Source organism: Lethenteron reissneri, chromosome 24 (assembly GCF_015708825.2).
Source record: "Lethenteron reissneri isolate LAM-NWPU_2019-01 chromosome 24, ASM1570882v1, whole genome shotgun sequence".
Lineage (NCBI taxonomy): Eukaryota > Metazoa > Chordata > Hyperoartia > Petromyzontiformes > Petromyzontidae > Lethenteron > Lethenteron reissneri.
Genome location: NC_083802.1, coordinates 612,176 through 628,883, shown reverse-complemented (window position 1 = coordinate 628,883; position 16,708 = coordinate 612,176). Strand labels below are relative to the sequence as shown.

At 57.2% G+C, this 16,708-nt stretch overlaps 1 protein-coding gene across 5 annotated transcripts in view; it reads left to right on the top strand.

Annotated features, from left to right (window-relative positions):
* The window catches only part of LOC133346374 (mitogen-activated protein kinase kinase kinase 1-like), a 107,560-nt gene extending 91,346 nt beyond the window's left edge, over nt 1-16,214 (top strand). For 3 of the 5 annotated variants that reach the window (XM_061557876.1, XM_061557880.1, XM_061557879.1), the window contains exons 11-22: nt 780-901; nt 1,475-1,566; nt 1,725-1,917; nt 2,599-2,974; nt 3,505-5,037; nt 6,066-6,221; nt 6,815-6,970; nt 7,337-7,499; nt 10,071-10,202; nt 10,755-10,897; nt 12,062-12,193; nt 12,602-16,210. In XM_061557876.1, coding sequence (XP_061413860.1) covers nt 780-901; nt 1,475-1,566; nt 1,725-1,917; nt 2,599-2,974; nt 3,505-5,037; nt 6,066-6,221; nt 6,815-6,970; nt 7,337-7,499; nt 10,071-10,202; nt 10,755-10,897; nt 12,062-12,193; nt 12,602-12,748 — 3,345 coding nt within the window. In that variant the 3' untranslated portion in view covers nt 12,749-16,210. Of the gene's footprint in view, nt 1-779; nt 902-1,474; nt 1,567-1,724; nt 1,918-2,598; nt 2,975-3,504; nt 5,038-6,065; nt 6,222-6,814; nt 6,971-7,336; nt 7,500-10,070; nt 10,203-10,754; nt 10,898-12,061; nt 12,194-12,601 lie in introns of all 5 variants that reach the window. The other 2 variants (XM_061557877.1, XM_061557878.1) reach the window with 2 other exon arrangements.
* The last annotated feature ends 494 nt before the right edge of the window (nt 16,215-16,708 follow it).

The window sequence follows — 16,708 nt, the reverse complement described above, 5'->3', positions numbered from 1 at the left end:
TGTGTGTATGTTGAACTTCTTTCGCACCGTACGTAGCCAACCGTGCTAATCAGAGGTACGGGGGAAGGACAACAACCTAAACTCAAAAAGCAGTTCTCAAGAAGTGAGTTTGTCAATCTAGATGATGATGTAATAATGCGTAGCTCCCAGTGGCTTTCAAATATCGGAAGGAAGAGCTTTCCAGACGGCCGTGGAAATGCATCTGAAGGCGCCACGCGGTGCGTTGAACATCTTTGTTCAATGGCCAGCCTAAAGCCGCCGCTGCTGCTGCTGCTGTGAGGATGATCAGGAGTTTGCGTGATAGTTTATGCCCTGACGAGATCAGGGAGGGAGTATGGTTCAGATGGGCGACGTTTCGGGTGATGGCCCTTTTTAAGGCCAGCCGTTTGAACTAAAAGTCTCAACTATTTTTATTTTACCAGGTAAGGCCCACTGAGCTATTTAGCAGCTCAGAAGCGGTCTGGCTATCACAAATGATAATAGATCAACGAAGTGGCTCATCACTTGCCAATTTATCGCAGCAGCCAAATCCTCGAAACGCGTGCATGTCGATTCTAAATGTGGAGGGGGAAAACCGGAGGACCCGGAGAAAAATCCACGCGACCACAGGGAAAGAGGGAGAGACACGCAAACTCCAAATACGCAGCGAATATTTAAACAAGTAAATCGCAGCCGGTCGTGGCGTTGAGCTCCAACCCGGCCACTCGCGTGCCGTGCGCCGGCCTTCATTCGGCGCTTTCCCCACACCCGTGTCCCCCTCTCCCCGCGCGCGTGCACAGAAAACGCTGCGCGCCATGCTGGTGTACTCCTTCTGCCAGAGCCTGGCGGAGCGAGCGCGTCTCCAGAGGCTGCTGAGGCCCGTGGTGGAGGCCCTACTGGTCAAGTGCGCCGACTCGCACAGGTGGGAGTGGGGAGAGGGGGACCATCGCGACGCGGCTACCGCTCGGGGAGACAAAGGCGGCCCGGGGCGCGGCGCCGGCCAGCCTACCACCGCCCCTTTCGTGCGCCACCTGTGGCGGTCACCGCCGCCGGCGCTGCTGCTCGCTCGCAGCGCTTGCCTCGAACGTGTCCGTCAAGGCCTTGTCTTGTGTGTGTGTGTGCGCGCGCGCGTGTGTGTGTGTGTGTGTCTGTGTGTGTGCGTGTAGTGTAGCGGTTAGCGCGCTGCGCTATGAACCTGGCGACCCGGGTTCGATTCCCGCTCACGGCTAACACCAGTGACGATTATCTGAACCGGTCCTGGGCCTCCCCTAGGTCGACTCAGCCTTAAATGAGTACCTGGTGCGGTGTGTAAACATCGCCACTGGGGAGACAAAGGTGGTCGGGCGTGGTGCTGGCCACCCACCCCCTCGTGTACCGTTCCGGCCTTCATAGGTGCTCGCCAACAGCACTTGCCCCTACAGTCTGTTAAGGCTACACGGGGTATCTTTGTCTTTATCTTTGTGTGTGTGTGTGTGCGTGTGTGTGTGCGGTGCAGTCGGACGAGCCAGCTGTCCATCTCAAGCCTCCTGGAGCTCTGCAAGGGACAGGCCGGGGAGCTGGCGGTGGGCAGGGAGCTGCTCAACTCTGGTAGGGAGGGGGGAGGCGAGTCTCGTCGTGGTGCTGCGTATCTCGTCAGGTCACATCGTGTCTCGTCACGTGACAAGTCAAGTTCGCGTCGCGTGACAAGTCTTGTCTCGTCGTTCGCCCCCCCCCCCTTCACCCCCCCCCGCCCCCCCCCCCCCCAGTGTCGCTGGGCCTCGGAGGCCTGGACTTTGTGCTCGGCTGCATCCTGGGCGCCCAGACCTACTACGCCAACTGGCAGGCGCTGCTCGGACGCCTCTGCTTCATCGACCGCCTGCTGCTCGAGTTCCCCACCGAGTTCTACCCCCACGTGCTCGCAGAGGGCGAGGGGGGCACAGAGGGCATCGCCCTGGACAGGTCAGTGGGGGGGGGGTGGGTGTGGGTGGGTTAGTGGGTGGGTTAGTGGGTGGGTTAGTGGGTGGGTTAGTGGGTGGGTTAGTGGGTGGTGTGTCATCTCAAGTCAGTCAACCCCATGGTACCTGCTGGGTCTGTCCCGTGATCCCACTGCGAGGAGGCGAGGATTGGTCAGCGCTACGCCGCGCTACGAACTCTGGCGACCCGAGTTCGATTCCCGCTCACGGCCACCAACAACCGGTGACGATTATCTGAACCGGTCCTGGGCCTCCCCTAGGTCGACTCGGCCTCAAATGAGTAACCTGGTGCGGTAAGTAAACAACGCCGCTGGGGAGATAAAGGTGGCCTGGGCGTGTTGCTGGCCACCCACCCCTTTCGTGTGCAGTGCCAGCCTTCATAGGTGCTCGCTAACAGCACTTACTATAAGGGGGATCTGTGTTTGTTTTGGGGGTGGGGTGGCGTGGGTGGGAGGCAGGGGGGAGATGGGGCAGTGTAGAGCATCGCCCTGGACAAGTCAGAGGGGGGGTGGTGTGGGTTGTGAGGGGGTGGTGTGGGTGGGGGGCAGGGGGTACATTTTGGTGGGGGCATTTCCCTGCACAGGTCAGAGTGCGAGGGAAGGGGCGGTGGGAAAGGTAGGGGAGCGCTGAGTTAACGAAGGCACCACCCCCGCCCCCCACTCCGCAGGTATGACAAGCTGCTGTCCCTGCTGAACTTCACGCTCAAGTCGCTGGACAGCTCCCACTCGGTGGTGGGGAAGGTGTCGGGCCGCGTCGTGCTGGGCGCCGCCCGCATGGTGGCGCAGGTGCCCCACGTCTACCAGCGGCTCGTCGAGATGCTCGGCGAGACGGGCAGCCACCCGCACCCGCACCAGCAGCAGCAGCAGCAACAGGGCCAGCAGCAGCAGCACGTGCACTACCACCCGCAGCTCCAGCTGCAGATGCAGCAGCCGTTCTTCCAGCTGCACAACGCGCCGCCGCACCACCACGACGCGAGCACGGCGCGCCTGCAGCGCCGGCTGCTGAGCCTGGCGGAGGAGATGGGCGTCCTCGACTGCATACAGGTACGTGCGTGTGTGCGTGCGTGTGTGTGCGTGCCTGTACAGGTAAGATTTTCATTGGTGAGCTCCGGCAGGCAAGGCTACGTTGGCTGGGTCATGTAGCCCGCATGCCCAGCCACCGCATGCCCCAAGCAGCTTCTGTTTGACCGCATAAAGGGGGCTAAACGGGCACAGCACGGGCTGGAGAAGAGATGGAGCTGATGCTGTGTAGACTTGCCGAAGACTGGTACGAGGGGTGTCAAGATCGGCCTCTGTGGAGGAGGCCGATCTTGACGGCACCTGCCGGGTCTGTCCCAAGACCTCATATCAGCGAACCTTCGACACTTCACGTGTCACTTCATGGCGAATGGCGGGTGTTGGTACAGGATTTGCCCGGCAGTCTGTTAATGCTGCTACACAGAGGGTGGGTGGGGCAGGGGGAAGATTTCAGATTTCTCCAGGAAAAAAAAATATTCGGATTTTATTTCCGATGTCGTTCGCCGAACGGGACGCGTCGCTAGCGCCACCAGATTAATAACCCACCCCGCCCGCAGGCTCGTGACGACGCGGGCGACGGGCGATTCGAAGGCTTCGTCGAGCCGTCGGCCCCCCACAACTCCCCCGCGGGCACCGCCCGCTCCACCCCCACCGCCTCCCTCCGCAGCGGGGGGGCGGCGGTGGGGGGGGGCCTCCCCCCACCGCCACTCCCTCCTCCCGCGCCCTTCGCGCCGGAGACGGCCTCCGGGCTGCTCTTCTACGACACGGCCATGCCCGCGGCGTCGGGCGCCGTCACCAGGAACCCCGCGGTTGCTTCGGCGTCGTCGTTGGCGGCGGCGGCGTCCGCCCCCCGGGCCACCCCCAAAGACGTCAAAGCGCGGGACGGCAAGCCCGGCGCGCTGGGCGCGGCGCCGGTCGCTCTCGCCACGGCCGGCGCCGACGCACCGGCCTTGGCGAGCGCCGTGGGGCAGCCGCCTTCGTCTGTCGCGGGGGGTGGCGTCCCCAAGACTCATCAGCCGCCGGTAGCGGCGGGAGCAGCAGGTGGCGCCAGCGCTCCGTGCGGTTACTCCGGCCAGCACGGCACAAGGACTCAACCGCAGCAGCAGCACGTGGATAGGAGCCCCGGCACGCTCGCAAAGACGGACAGGTCTGCCGGCGCCGTGCTACCACCGGCGCCCGGCGACGCTCACTGCGGCCCGGCCTCGGTGAGAAACAAGTCGGCAGCGGCGGCGACGCCGTCGGTCAAGCACAACGCCGGCGGCGCAACGGCAGCGGCGTCTGCGTCGTACCCCAGCCTGGTGCCGTTTGCCGAAACCGGCGGCGGAGGAGCCGACGAGAAAGGCGCCGTCGCAGCCAGGCCGGCCGCGGACTGGCACGGTGGCTCGCAGGCGGCGGGCGAGACGAGGGGGCGGGCGCCGGGCGCCGGCAAGCAGACGGCGGGGGGGTCGGCGACGGCGTCGTCGGGGTGGAAGGACGTCGGCAGGCCGGGAGCGGCACCGGGCGCCAGGCCCCAGCCGCCGCCCCTCGCCGTGAAGCCGCACATCGAGCGCGGCTCTCCCGAGCGGCAGAAGAGGCCGAGCGCGTCGCAGCCCCGGCAGCAGCAGCAGAGCCAGGGGGGCGCCGGCGGCACCGCTCACCGGGCGGCGTCGGTGGCGCCGCTCGCCGCCAAAGAGGAACGACCGTGCGAGCCGGAGGGCCACGGCAGTGACTCGCGGTCGGCGCCGGTGCCGGAGACCGCGTCCCGGCAGGCATCCGGGCGCAAGTGCAAAGACCGCGGCTGCAAGCGCAGGGACCCGAAGGAGCTTGCGGGCAAGGAGCCCCGTGGCGCCGGCGTTACCGGCGCCGGTGGCGGCGTCGGTTCGTGGCTGCAGAACGGTGTCGGCGGGATGTCGCCGGGGCAGGGACGGGTGCAGCGGAGCGACGACGACGACGACGGTGACGACGGTGGGGAGCAGGAGGAGGAGGAGGACTCTGAGACGGTGCGTTTGGGTGCCGGCGACGATCGTCACGGCGTGACGTTCCACTCCGAGGTCGCCATGACGATGAGCCCGGACGGCGGGGCGGAGCCGGGAGACTCGTACCGCGAGGAGGTGAGGCCGGTTAAACGGTTCGTCATCGCTGAATGTTTAACGCGGGGACCACAAATAATTAATATAAAACACACGAACTCCACTCACTCAGACTGTAGAACAGGGAGAGATCTTACAAACTCCACTCACTCAGACTGTAGAACAGGGGGAGATCACACAAACTCCACTCACTCAGACTGTAGAACAGGGAGAGATCTTACAAACTCCACTCACTCAGACTGTAGAACAGGGGGAGATCACACAAACTCCACTCACTCTGTAGAACAGGGGGAGATCACACAAACCCCACTCACTCTCACCCGGCAGAACACGCGGAGATGATACGCTCTACCGCATGGCCTTGTGGGAGCGTCGATACCGATAAAGTTAACTTATTTTAGTTTTTTTTTCCAGTTTCGTTTTGACGATGTACACGCACCTACGTTTTGATTATGTACATGCACGATTGAAAACTAATTTGTAAAGAAATGAGTTTTCGACCTGGATGATTTCACCGTGCATAGCTCCCAGTCGCTTCCTATCATCGGAAGGAAGAGCGTTCCAGACGGCCGCAGAAGCGCATCTTGAAAGCGCGCGATGCGGCGACCCGTTTTTGTTCGATGGCTGACGATTTCGACGATGATGGCAACGACGATAGTGACGATGACGATGTTGACAACGACGATGATGACGATGGTGACGATGACAATGATGGCGACGGTGACGACGACGATGATGACGATAATGGCAACGACGATGGTGACGATGATGGTGACGACGATGATAGTGACGATGACGATGACGACGACGGTGATGGCGACGGTGACGACGACGACGACGATGACGACGATGATGGCAACGACGATGGTGACGATGATGATAGTGACGTTGACGATGGTGACGACGACGATGATGACAATGATGGTGACGATGATGATAGTGACGTTGACGATGGTGACGACGACGATGATGGCGATGGTGACAACGACAATGATGGCGACGGTGACGACGACGATGATGACGATGATGGCAACGACGATGCGGCGCAGGTGGAACGGGACCAGCTGTGCAAGGAGAAGGTGGAGCAGGAGGAGGAGGAGGCGCTGGCGATCGTCATGGCCATGTCGGCGTCGCAGGACGCGCTGCCCGTCATCCCGCAGCTGCGGCCCGTGGGCACCCTGGACATCATCCTCGTGCAGACCGATGTGAGGGCTACCTCCCCCCCGCCCCCCCCCCCAACGCGATGGATACCAGCCGCTTAGTCAAGCTATCATTGGGCCAGCTCGCTTATGGGGGCCTTACCTGGCCAAAACCAAAAACCCCCAAAATAAATTTTGAACACCCACTTACCGAAATGCCTCGCCGATGCTGTGCCGTTCCCATGACCACCGGCGCTCGTTGGGCTCGTGAACAGCGCCGGCTAAGGGCGCGCCTGCAAACGTCTGAGTCGCGTCGCGTTTGCGCGCTTGGCTACGTACGGTGCGCGACAGAAGTTCAACATTCACACCGACAACGATCCCCCGTGTAGCCTCTAGCAGACTGTTGGGGCAAGTTATGTTGTGGCACATGAGGGGGTGGTTGGCCAGCACCACGCCCGGCCGCCTAGTGGCGATGTTTACTACACACCACACCGGGTACTCATTTGAGGCCGACTCGACTTAGGCTCAGTTCAGATAATCGTCACTGGTGTTGGCCGTGAGCGGGAATGGAACTTGGGTCGCCGGGTTCGTGGCGCAGGGCGCTAACCACTCCACTACCGCTCCCCACATCACGCACGTACACACACACGTACACACAGCAGGGGATGGAGAAGATCCCAGGCCACGGAAAGGCCCGTCAGCCGTACCGGGAGGGTGCCGAGTGGTTCAAGGGCCAGCAGATCGGCATGGGGGCCTTCTCCTCCTGCTTCCAGGCACAGGACGTTGGCACCGGCACGCTCATGGCCGTCAAACAGGTACACAGGGCGACGATGATGATGGTGGTGATGATGGAGATGACGACGATGGTGATGATGATCACGATGATGAGCGCTGTGGTGTGGTGCAGGTGGAGCGGCACCAGCCGTTCAAGGAGTGCTGCGAGAGACTCGCGCGCACACGCAGATAAAAGTTCCGCTCCCCCTGTATAGCCTTAACGGACTGTTAAGTAAAGTGTCGTTAGAGACGCGCTTCTCTTCTATGACGTAAGTGCGCAACACTGCCTTCATTAGGCGCTGGTATCTTCATATTGTATCACTCCGATTAGCACGGGCGCCCTGCGTACGGTGCGAATCAAGTTCAATGCACCTAAGCGTGCGTGCGTGCGTATGCGCGCGTGCCAGGTGACGTACGTGCGCAACACGGCGTCGGAGCAGGAGGAGGTGGTGCAGACGCTGCGCGAGGAGATCCGCCTCATGAGCCGGTTGGACCACCCGCACATCGTGCGCATGCTGGGTGCCACGTGCGAGAAGAGCAACTACAACCTCTTCATCGAGTGGATGGCCGGTGGGCAGCACTTGAAAAAAATTTAAATATATAAACTCATACTACCCCAGATAAAAGGCCCCGTTCTCCTGAGCTGCCGCTATATACACACGCACAGGGACTCCGCGACTTACAAACATTCAGAGATACGAACAAATCCTGGTCCGTATTTCCAGTTGTCTGTTCGGAACCGAGAGATGTAAGCTCAACCGCCGGCACAATAGATGATGGCGGTGGTTGTCCGGTGTCATTACCCAGCATTCCCTGCCTTGGGGTCACCGCCATCGTCTCTTGTTGTTGTGTTGTGGCTATTCACCAACATCATCAACCCCCGTCGTGTCTCAGAAGCGTAGCAGTGGTGAAAGTGTTGAGGGTGGTAGTAAGAAGAGCCAGTGGCATCTACATCTACAGGAGATGATACAACTTTTAAAGAGAGACACGCAAACTTCAAATATACAGCAGCAGGCATTGTCAGCGTCGGGATCGAAGCCACAACCGCCTGCGTACCAGGCGAGGTAGTCAACATCTCACCACAGGGAGAGAGAGACACGCAGACTCCAATTATACAGCAGCAGGCATCAGGGTCAGGATTGAACCCACGACCTCCTGTATACCAGGCGAGGTGGTTAACATCTCCTAACCACCCCTTGCCGTGAACCCACGACACTCATTCACCTCCCTCGCCCCTCCACTTAGGCCTCGACAAGGTAAGGTAAAAGGTAAAAACAACGAGCCTACCTTTACCCTACCTTTTACCCTTACCCCATACAAAGTACCCAATCACAGGGTAATTACTGGGGTGCTACTACACATGAACAAGGTTTATAACGGTAAATGTGAGGTAGAGCGCTTTGTTCATATAGAATACTCTCGATGTTTCCAATTTTAAATGGAGGCCACGGACTGCACCACGAAGCTTTTAGCGAGCGGTAAACAAGGTGTTTACGGTAAACAAGGTGTTTACGGTAAACAATGTGTTTGCGGTAAACAAGGTGTTTGTGGTAAACAAGGTGTTTGCGGTAAACAAGGTGTTTGCGGTAAACAAGGTGTTTGCGGTAAACAATGTGTTTACCATAAGCAAGGTGTTTACCGTAAACAAGGTGTTTACCGGGTAATATTTCACGCTACCTTTACCCTACCCTTTACCTTACCCCTTGGCTTGTTGACACTTTTACCCTTTTACCCGGTAAAAAGGGTAAATTGCCTTACCTTGCCGAGGCCTACCTCCACTTCTTCCCATCCCCTAACCCCTCTCTACCCCTCTCGTGATCCCCGAGTACCACCCCCCCGTCGCCCGTCAATTTTCGTGGCACTGCCCCTGCGGACTACTTGGCACCCACCCCCGATTTAGCACGGTTAGCTACGTACGGTGCGAAAGAAGTTCAACATACGTCCATGCATCCATCAACTCACACGGGAGACCCATAGACTCGTCACGCAGGGACCCATGGACCCGCACACCGCGTCACGCGGCGCTTTCGGATGCGCTTCTGCGGCCGTCTGGAACGCTCTTCCTTACGACATGAGGAAGCCACTGAGAGAGATAGCCACTTTTAAATCATCATCTTCTAGATTGACAAACTCATTTCTTTAGAGGTGCTTTGTGTGTTTAGTTTGTTGGCCTTCCCCCCCGCACCTCCCGATTTAGCACGGTTAGCTACGTACGGTGCGAAAGAAGTTCAACACACACACATACAACGATCTCGAGGCTACACGGGCGGCCAGAATTAAAACACTGACCGCGAAACACAATGGGGGGGGGGGGGGGGGGCAGCAGCATTGTTGTGCCATTGTGTTTTGTGTGCGTGAATTTAGTTTTTTTTGTTATCCTGTACAAATTATAACGGCCCAACGCACTTTTTTTTTATTTTCAGATTTTGTTTGTTCCTTATTACCCCCCTGCCTCAATCAGCCCTCCGCTGCATCGTGTTGTTGTGGTGGAAGTGGCCCAGAAGTTCTGGATTAAATTAGCTATGTGGAGCGCCACGCTGGCTAGGAGATGTGAACTCCATCGCCTGGTGTGCAGGAGGTCGTGGGTTCGATCAAGACCCTGACGATGCCTGCTCTATATTTGGAGTTTGTGTCTCTCTCTTTAACCATCATCATGGTGGCTAGGAGATGTTAACTCCCTCGCCTGGTATGCAGGAGGTCGTTGGTTCGATCCCGACCCTGACGCCTGCTGCTCGATATTTGGAGTTTGCGTGTCTCTCTCTCTCTCTCCCCGTGGTCGGCTCTATTTTTCTCCGAGTCCTCCCGGTTTTTTTCCCTCCACATTTTTAATTAACGTCCACGCGATGATGATCATAAGCCCCACTTGGTTAAGCTATCATCTGTGGCCAGGTCGCTGCTGAAAAAGAGCTCTATAGCTCGGTGGGCTTTGCCATGGTAAAAATAAAAAAATGCAACACGCATCACTCCGTACTGCGCCACCGTTCCGGTAAGCTTTGGTCAAGCGCCTCTAGTGAAGGGTGGCGCGCACTCTCTACATAGACACGTAAAATCGGATCGGATTAACGCGATCTAAAACTGATCGGTTGCCCCGTATGACCCCCGCGACCGCTCTCCCCTCCCACGTCCGTTGGGGCATCGCAGGTGGCTCGGTGGCTCACCTGCTCAACAAGTACGGCCCCTTCAAGGAGCCCGTGCTGCTAAACTACGTCGAGCAGCTGCTGCGGGGCCTCTCCTACATCCACGAGAACCTCATCATCCACCGAGACATCAAAGGTGCCCCCCCCCCCACTACCGCCACCCCCATCACTCATCCCACCCCCCATCACTCATCCCACCATGACCTATCCCCTGTCCCCCCCACCCTCCCCCCATCACCTGGCTGCCCCCCTCACCCCCCCCCCAACACCCCCTCCCCCAACTCACCCCCTCCTCCATTTCCATCTCCCCCATCACTCATCCCCCCCCCATCCCCCATCTCCCCCCCCACCCATCCATCCACCACACCCTGCCCCACAGCTGAAACTAGGCCGCTTGGTAAGACAAACATAATTTGGTTTAATTTGTTATTTTTTTTAAGTGATTTGTTTTTCTTTCCTATACTTTGCACTCCCCTAAAGTGTTTTTTGCTGTTAGAATGTTCTGACCCCGTGCCCCCCAACAAGGAAAAGAGCTTCACTTCCTCCTCCTGCAGAATAAAATAAATATTCACATTTTGGACCCACACTTGCCGTGCTGACCCCTTGACCTGCCGCTCCCCCCCCCCCTTTGACCTACGACCCCTCCTCAACCCCCCACCTCCCCCGGCACCCCCCCCTCCTCCCGTAGGAGCCAACCTGCTGATCGACAGCACGGGCCAGCGGCTAAGGATTGCAGACTTTGGGGCTGCAGCCCGCCTCGCGTCCAAGGGGACGGGTGCCGGGGAGTTTCAGGGACAGCTGCTGGGCACCATCGCCTTCATGGCGCCAGAGGTGGCCGCCACACACTAAACTTAACTACGATTAAACTAAAGCTATTGAACTAAAGCGAAACTTTTTATTTGACCAGGTAAGGCCCCACGTTGGCACTATCACAAATGATAGCGCCATCACAAATGATAGCGCCAACGAAGTAAATTTATAGCAGCAGCCAAATCCTCTACAACGCATGATGTCGATTCCTAAATGTGGAGGGGAAAAACCGGAGGGCACGGATAAAAATCCACGCGACCACCGCGGAGAGAGAGAGACACGCAAACACCAAATATACAGCAGCAGGCATCGTCAGGGTCGGGATTGAACCCACGACCTCCTGTATACCAGGCGAGGTAGTTAACATCTCATCATGGTGAGGGAGAAAGACACGCAGACTCCAAATATACAGCAGGCATCGTCCGGGTCGGGATCGAACCCACGACCTCCTGATTACCAGGCGAGGTAGTCAACATCTCACCATGGTGAGGGAGAGAAATACAGACACGCAAACTCCAAATGTACAGCAGCAGGCATCGTCAGGGTTGGGATCGAACCCACGATCTCCTGACTACCAGGCGGGGTAGTTAACATCTCAGAGCCACCCTCGCACTGCCACAGGGGGGCGCTGAAACAACAAACTGGACGGGCTGGTGGCCGCACGTTTCCCTGTCTGCGCCGCTGCTAAGCGATTCAAACGAATTTTTTTTATATTTTTATTTGCCTACGTACCATATACTTAACTTCTTTTGCACCGTACCATCATCAACCGCGCTAATCGGAGGTGCAGGGGGGGGGAATAACAAAACAAAAGGAAGACAGTGGGGTGCATGCATTATGTACGTTGGTCACCCTGTGAATAATAACCCAACCGTTAATGGATATCCATTGTCATTTGTAGGCGTACATTACCCAGCTCCCCCCTGGCCTTCACACCTAATTGGTTCACGAGTGACGACATCACGTTAGTCCCCCCCCCCCCCCGTCCATTTAAGAACGAAACAAGAGGAGGATTTATCCACATCTCTGGCCGTCGCCTGATGCTGCTGCCCATTCGAAACGTCACACCAACTCGAATTGTAAATGCTGCGGTGGCTTTGCTCTCCGGCAAAGAAAAGAACTTCTACATGCCTACTTTGTTTTGTGCCCCCTCCACTGCTCTGCCCCACCGCCACCACCGTGCAGGTGCTGCGTGGGCAGCAGTACGGGCGCAGCTGCGACGTGTGGAGCGTGGGCTGCGTCGTCATCGAGATGTCGGGAGCCAAGCCTCCTTGGAATGCCGAGAAGCACTCCAACCACCTGGCTCTCATCTTCAAGGTGAGGGGGTGGGCAGGGGAGTGAGGGAGGGTGGGAGCCAGCCCCCCCCCCCCCCTCCGCAAGTTGCGTACACAAAGACAAAGATCCCCCCCCCCCTCACTCTGTGTATAGCCTTGACCAGACTGTTGGGGCAAGTGCTGTTAGCGAGCAGCACCTGTTGAAGGCCGGCCACGGCACACGCGAGGGGGTGGGTGGGTAGCCGGCACCACTGCCTTGGTTCCTCACCCCAGTGGCGATGTTTACTATGCACCGCACCGGGTACTCATTTGAGGCCGAGTCGACCTAGGGGAGGCCCAGGACCGGTTCAAATAATCGTCACCGGCGTAGGTGGTGGGGGCGTGGGGTTGGTAGCTGCGCCGCCGCTAACCACAGCGCCGCCGCCGCCCCCCTCCTTTTACCCCACCGCAGATCGCGAGCGCATCCACGCCGCCCGCCATCCCGGCCCACCTGTCTCCCGGCCTGCGCGACATCGCGCTGCGCTGCCTGGAAATCCAGCCGCTGGACCGGCCGCCCACTCGGGAGCTGCTCAAGCACCCGGTCTTCCGGACGTGGTGACCGCTCACCACCAGCTCCACCAAACTCACTCAAGCACCTAGTCTCTGCTGGACGTGGTGACCACTCACCACCACCACCACCCTCTCACTCAAGCACTTGGATGTGGAGACCGCCCACCACCACCACCCTCACTCAAGCACCTGGTCTCTTCTAGACGTGGTGACCCACCACCACCCTCACTCAAGCACCTGGTTTCTTATGGACGTGGTGACCGCTCACCACCAGCTCCACCAAACTCACTCAAGCACCCGGTCTTCCGGACGTGGTGACTGCTCACGAGCACCACCACCCTCACTCAAGCACCTGGTCTCTTCTGGACGTGGTGGCCGCCCACCACCACCACCCTCACTCAAGCACCTGGTCTCTTCTGACCGCTCACCACCACCACCACCCTCACTCAAGCACTCAGTCAGGCAAGAGGGGGGAGGGCGGTGCCCACCGTTCACCTTTGACTCCCCACCCTGCCTGCCCAGCGGTCCCGCTTGCTTGGCTGCCTGCCCGTCTCGGATGCAGGAGCCAGTGGCTTTCCCAGTACGCTACCTCACACATCTTCTCTCTGGCGGTCTCGCTCTCTTTCGTCGTCATTCCATCGGTGAGCGATCCGTGTTTTTAGTGTCCTGTGAAGAGAGAAAAAAAAACGTCTTGTCAATGTTCGATTTGTCCTTTTAAAAAAAGATGCTTTGCCCATTCATGTTGACGTCGGTTTGCCAGCGTTTTGTTTCACTCTGGAGGACACGGGAACGATGCCCAGCTGATCTGAGAGAACAGCTGTGGGTCGTTCAGGCCTGAGTTTTTTTTATTTGCCTGATGACACCGGGCCGGGGAGGGGGGTCGGAGGCGTCTTGACAAACATGAAAAAAAAAGATGCGTCGTGTTAATTTTCCATGTTTTTTTAGCCGCGACCTCAATCGAACTTTGTAAATTCTAAGAAAACTAAACGAGGAGGGGTACCTTTTTTTCCCCACCTCGTCACGGTCGCTTCCCTGGCGCAGCGTGAGATGGAGAGGGGGGAGGGGGGGGGAAAACAAATCGTTTAATATTTTGGAGAAACTCTGCGCGGCTGCCGAAAGCGATTTCTTTTTAAACGAGTGTTTGCCCGTAGTTTTATCGGAGGCGTGCCTTGACCTCGACGAACTCCGTCTCAGCCCTCGCGAGGCGATCCACCAACCCTCGCTGCCACCTCCACGGGTGCCCGGGTCACAGGCAGCAACGTGCAGGGCTTCACAGATACACCCCCCCCTCCCTCCCCGATTCACCTTCGCCGTTCTTTCTGTGAATCCATTCCGCCGTTGGCTCCGGGGAACCGTCGTCAGGAAGGGATCGGGTCATTGATCAGCTTTGCACCTTTGCAGTCATAATATCTTTTTTATTACAAAATATTGTATTTATACTGCAGGAGGAATCCGATGAGCTATGAAGCTCTTTTTGTGACAGATGCCCGGTTACAGGGGGCACGGGGTAAGAGCGTCACAACAGCAAACAGTACAAGGGATGCAAATCATCCAAACACGTACAAACACAACGCTAAACCATCCCCATCCTACCAGGGAAAGCCCACTGAGGTATTAACTTCATTTTCAGAAGCGACCCAGCCATCGCAAATGATAGTCACTCAACAAAGTGGCCCATCGTTTGGACATTTATAGCACCTACGTTGAAGAGAGAGAGAGAGAGACAGCAATGTTGCAGAGGTTCCCGTCGGCGATAATTTTTTTCATTCTAGAGACGGGGGGGGGGGGGTCCACCTCCAACCTCTGGAGCCTTTTCAGGGCGAGCGAGAGTCTCTTTGTGCGTGGCTCTATGCTGTTGGGGGGGCCAGACCCCACGGCGTTGGTGTTTGTAAAGTGCATTTTATATATATACACACACACACACAAACACACGATTGAACCACTTTTTTAAAGCTTCCCCTGTATTAAGAAAAGGGCTAGAATTTAAATCTATGCAATTGCGCGAATGGACTTCACCCTCCTCAAGCAATAGTGACGAACCCTTAACTGTCGAGAGAGCAATGTCTTTTCTCCATCACGAGCGTTTGTCAGGGGATCCTCAAGCGGGAGGAGGGCCACGACCGAGATCTGCGAGACCTTTGCTCGAGGTTCTTTCGCGGCCAGTCGCTGTAAAACTTTACGGGTTGGGCCAGGATTTGGCTAATGTTCACCGGATGATTAAACCAGCAGGGGGGAGCTGAGGTTTGTCAGCGACGCCCCAAACGAGCGCCAATTATTTTCCGAGCAAGGGAGGCAACAAAACCCCGGTCGGCTTCCACGGAACGTCCGTCACCGTGAGCGTCCGGCGCTCGCTCCGGATCTTTGGTGGCCACTTGAAGTGTCTCCAGGAAGCGCTCCAGATCCTTGGTGGTCACGTGAAGTGTCTTGAAGCGCTCCGGATCCTTGGTGGTCACGTGAAGTGTCATGAAGCGCTCCGGATCCTTGGTGGTCACGTGAAGTGTCTCCAGGAAGCTCTCCGGATCCTTGGTGGTCACGTGAAGTGTCTTGAAGCTCTCCAGATCCTTGGTGGTCACGTGAAGTGTCTTGAAGCTCTCCAGATCCTTGGTGGTCACGTGAAGTGTCTCCAGGAAGCGCTCCGGATCCTTGGTGGCCACGTGAAGTGTCTTGAAGCGCTCCGGATCCTTGGTGGTCACGTGAAGTGTCTCCAGGAAGCTCTCCAGATCCTTGGTGGTCACGTGAAGTGTCTTGAAGCGCTACGGATCCTTGGTGGTCACGTGAAGTGTCTTGAAGCGCTCCGGATCCTTGGTGGTCACGTGAAGTGTCTCCAGAAAGCGCTCCAGATCCTTGGTGGTCACGTGAAGTGTCTTGAAGCTCTCCGGATCCTTGGTGGTCACGTGAAGTGTCTCCAGGAAGCGCTCCGGATCCTTGGTGGCCACGTGAAGTGTCTTGAAGCGCTCCGGATCCTTGGTGGTCACGTGAAGTGTCTCCAGGAAGCGCTCCGGATCCTTGGTGGTCACGTGAAGTGTCTTGAAGCTCTCCGGATCCTTGGTGGTCACGTGAAGTGTCTCCAGGAAGCGCTCCGGGTCCTTGGTGGTCACGTGAAGTGTCTTGAAGCGCTCTGGATTCTTGGTGGTCACGTGAAGTGTCTTGAAGCGCTCGGGATCCTTGGTGGTCACGTGAAGTGTCTTGAAGCGCTCCGGATCCTTGGTGGTCACGTGAAGTGTCTCCAGGAAGCGCTCCGGATCCTTGGTGGTCACGTGAAGTGTCTTGAAGCTCTCCGGATCCTTGGTAGTCACGTGAAGTGTCTCCAGGAAGCGCTCCGGGTCCTTGGTGGTCACGTGAAGTGTCTTGAAGCGCTCGGTATCCTTGGTGGTCACGTGAAGTGTCTTGAAGCGCTCCGGATCCTCGGTGGTCACGTGAAGTGTCTTGAAGCGCTCCGGATCCTTGGTGGCCACGTGAAGTGTCTTGAAGCTTATTCTTAGGTTTTTTCGGTAAAGTCGCGTAGGTAAAAACATTAAAAAGTAAAATAAAATAAAAATCACGACGTTTCGGAGGCAACACAAGCTTCCGTCTTCAGGTGGTACCGTCCAGGATACTGTAAGTCAGGAACGACATCCTGGAGTCTACAAATTGAGTTGCATTTGTGGTGATTGCTACATTGGAGAAACGAAACGTCATGTTTCTGATCGTGTCCGCGAGCACAAGTCAGATCTGAAACACGGCAGAACTGATTCTTCGGCCGTTGCCGATCATTGCTACAACTCGGTGGGCTCTCATAAAATTGTATTTTCCGAGACCAAGGTTCTCTGCAAACCCTGGCTACCATCAAAGGTTTGTACACGAAGCCATACAAATATACAAACACAGACATAATTTCAACCGTGATGACGGTTACAAACTGAGTAATCATTGGAAAGATGTGATTAACCATGCAAAAAAGATTTAACTACTACTTATTTGCCAATCTTATTTGACAGACAACCATTACAGTTTTACCATGTTTAGTGGT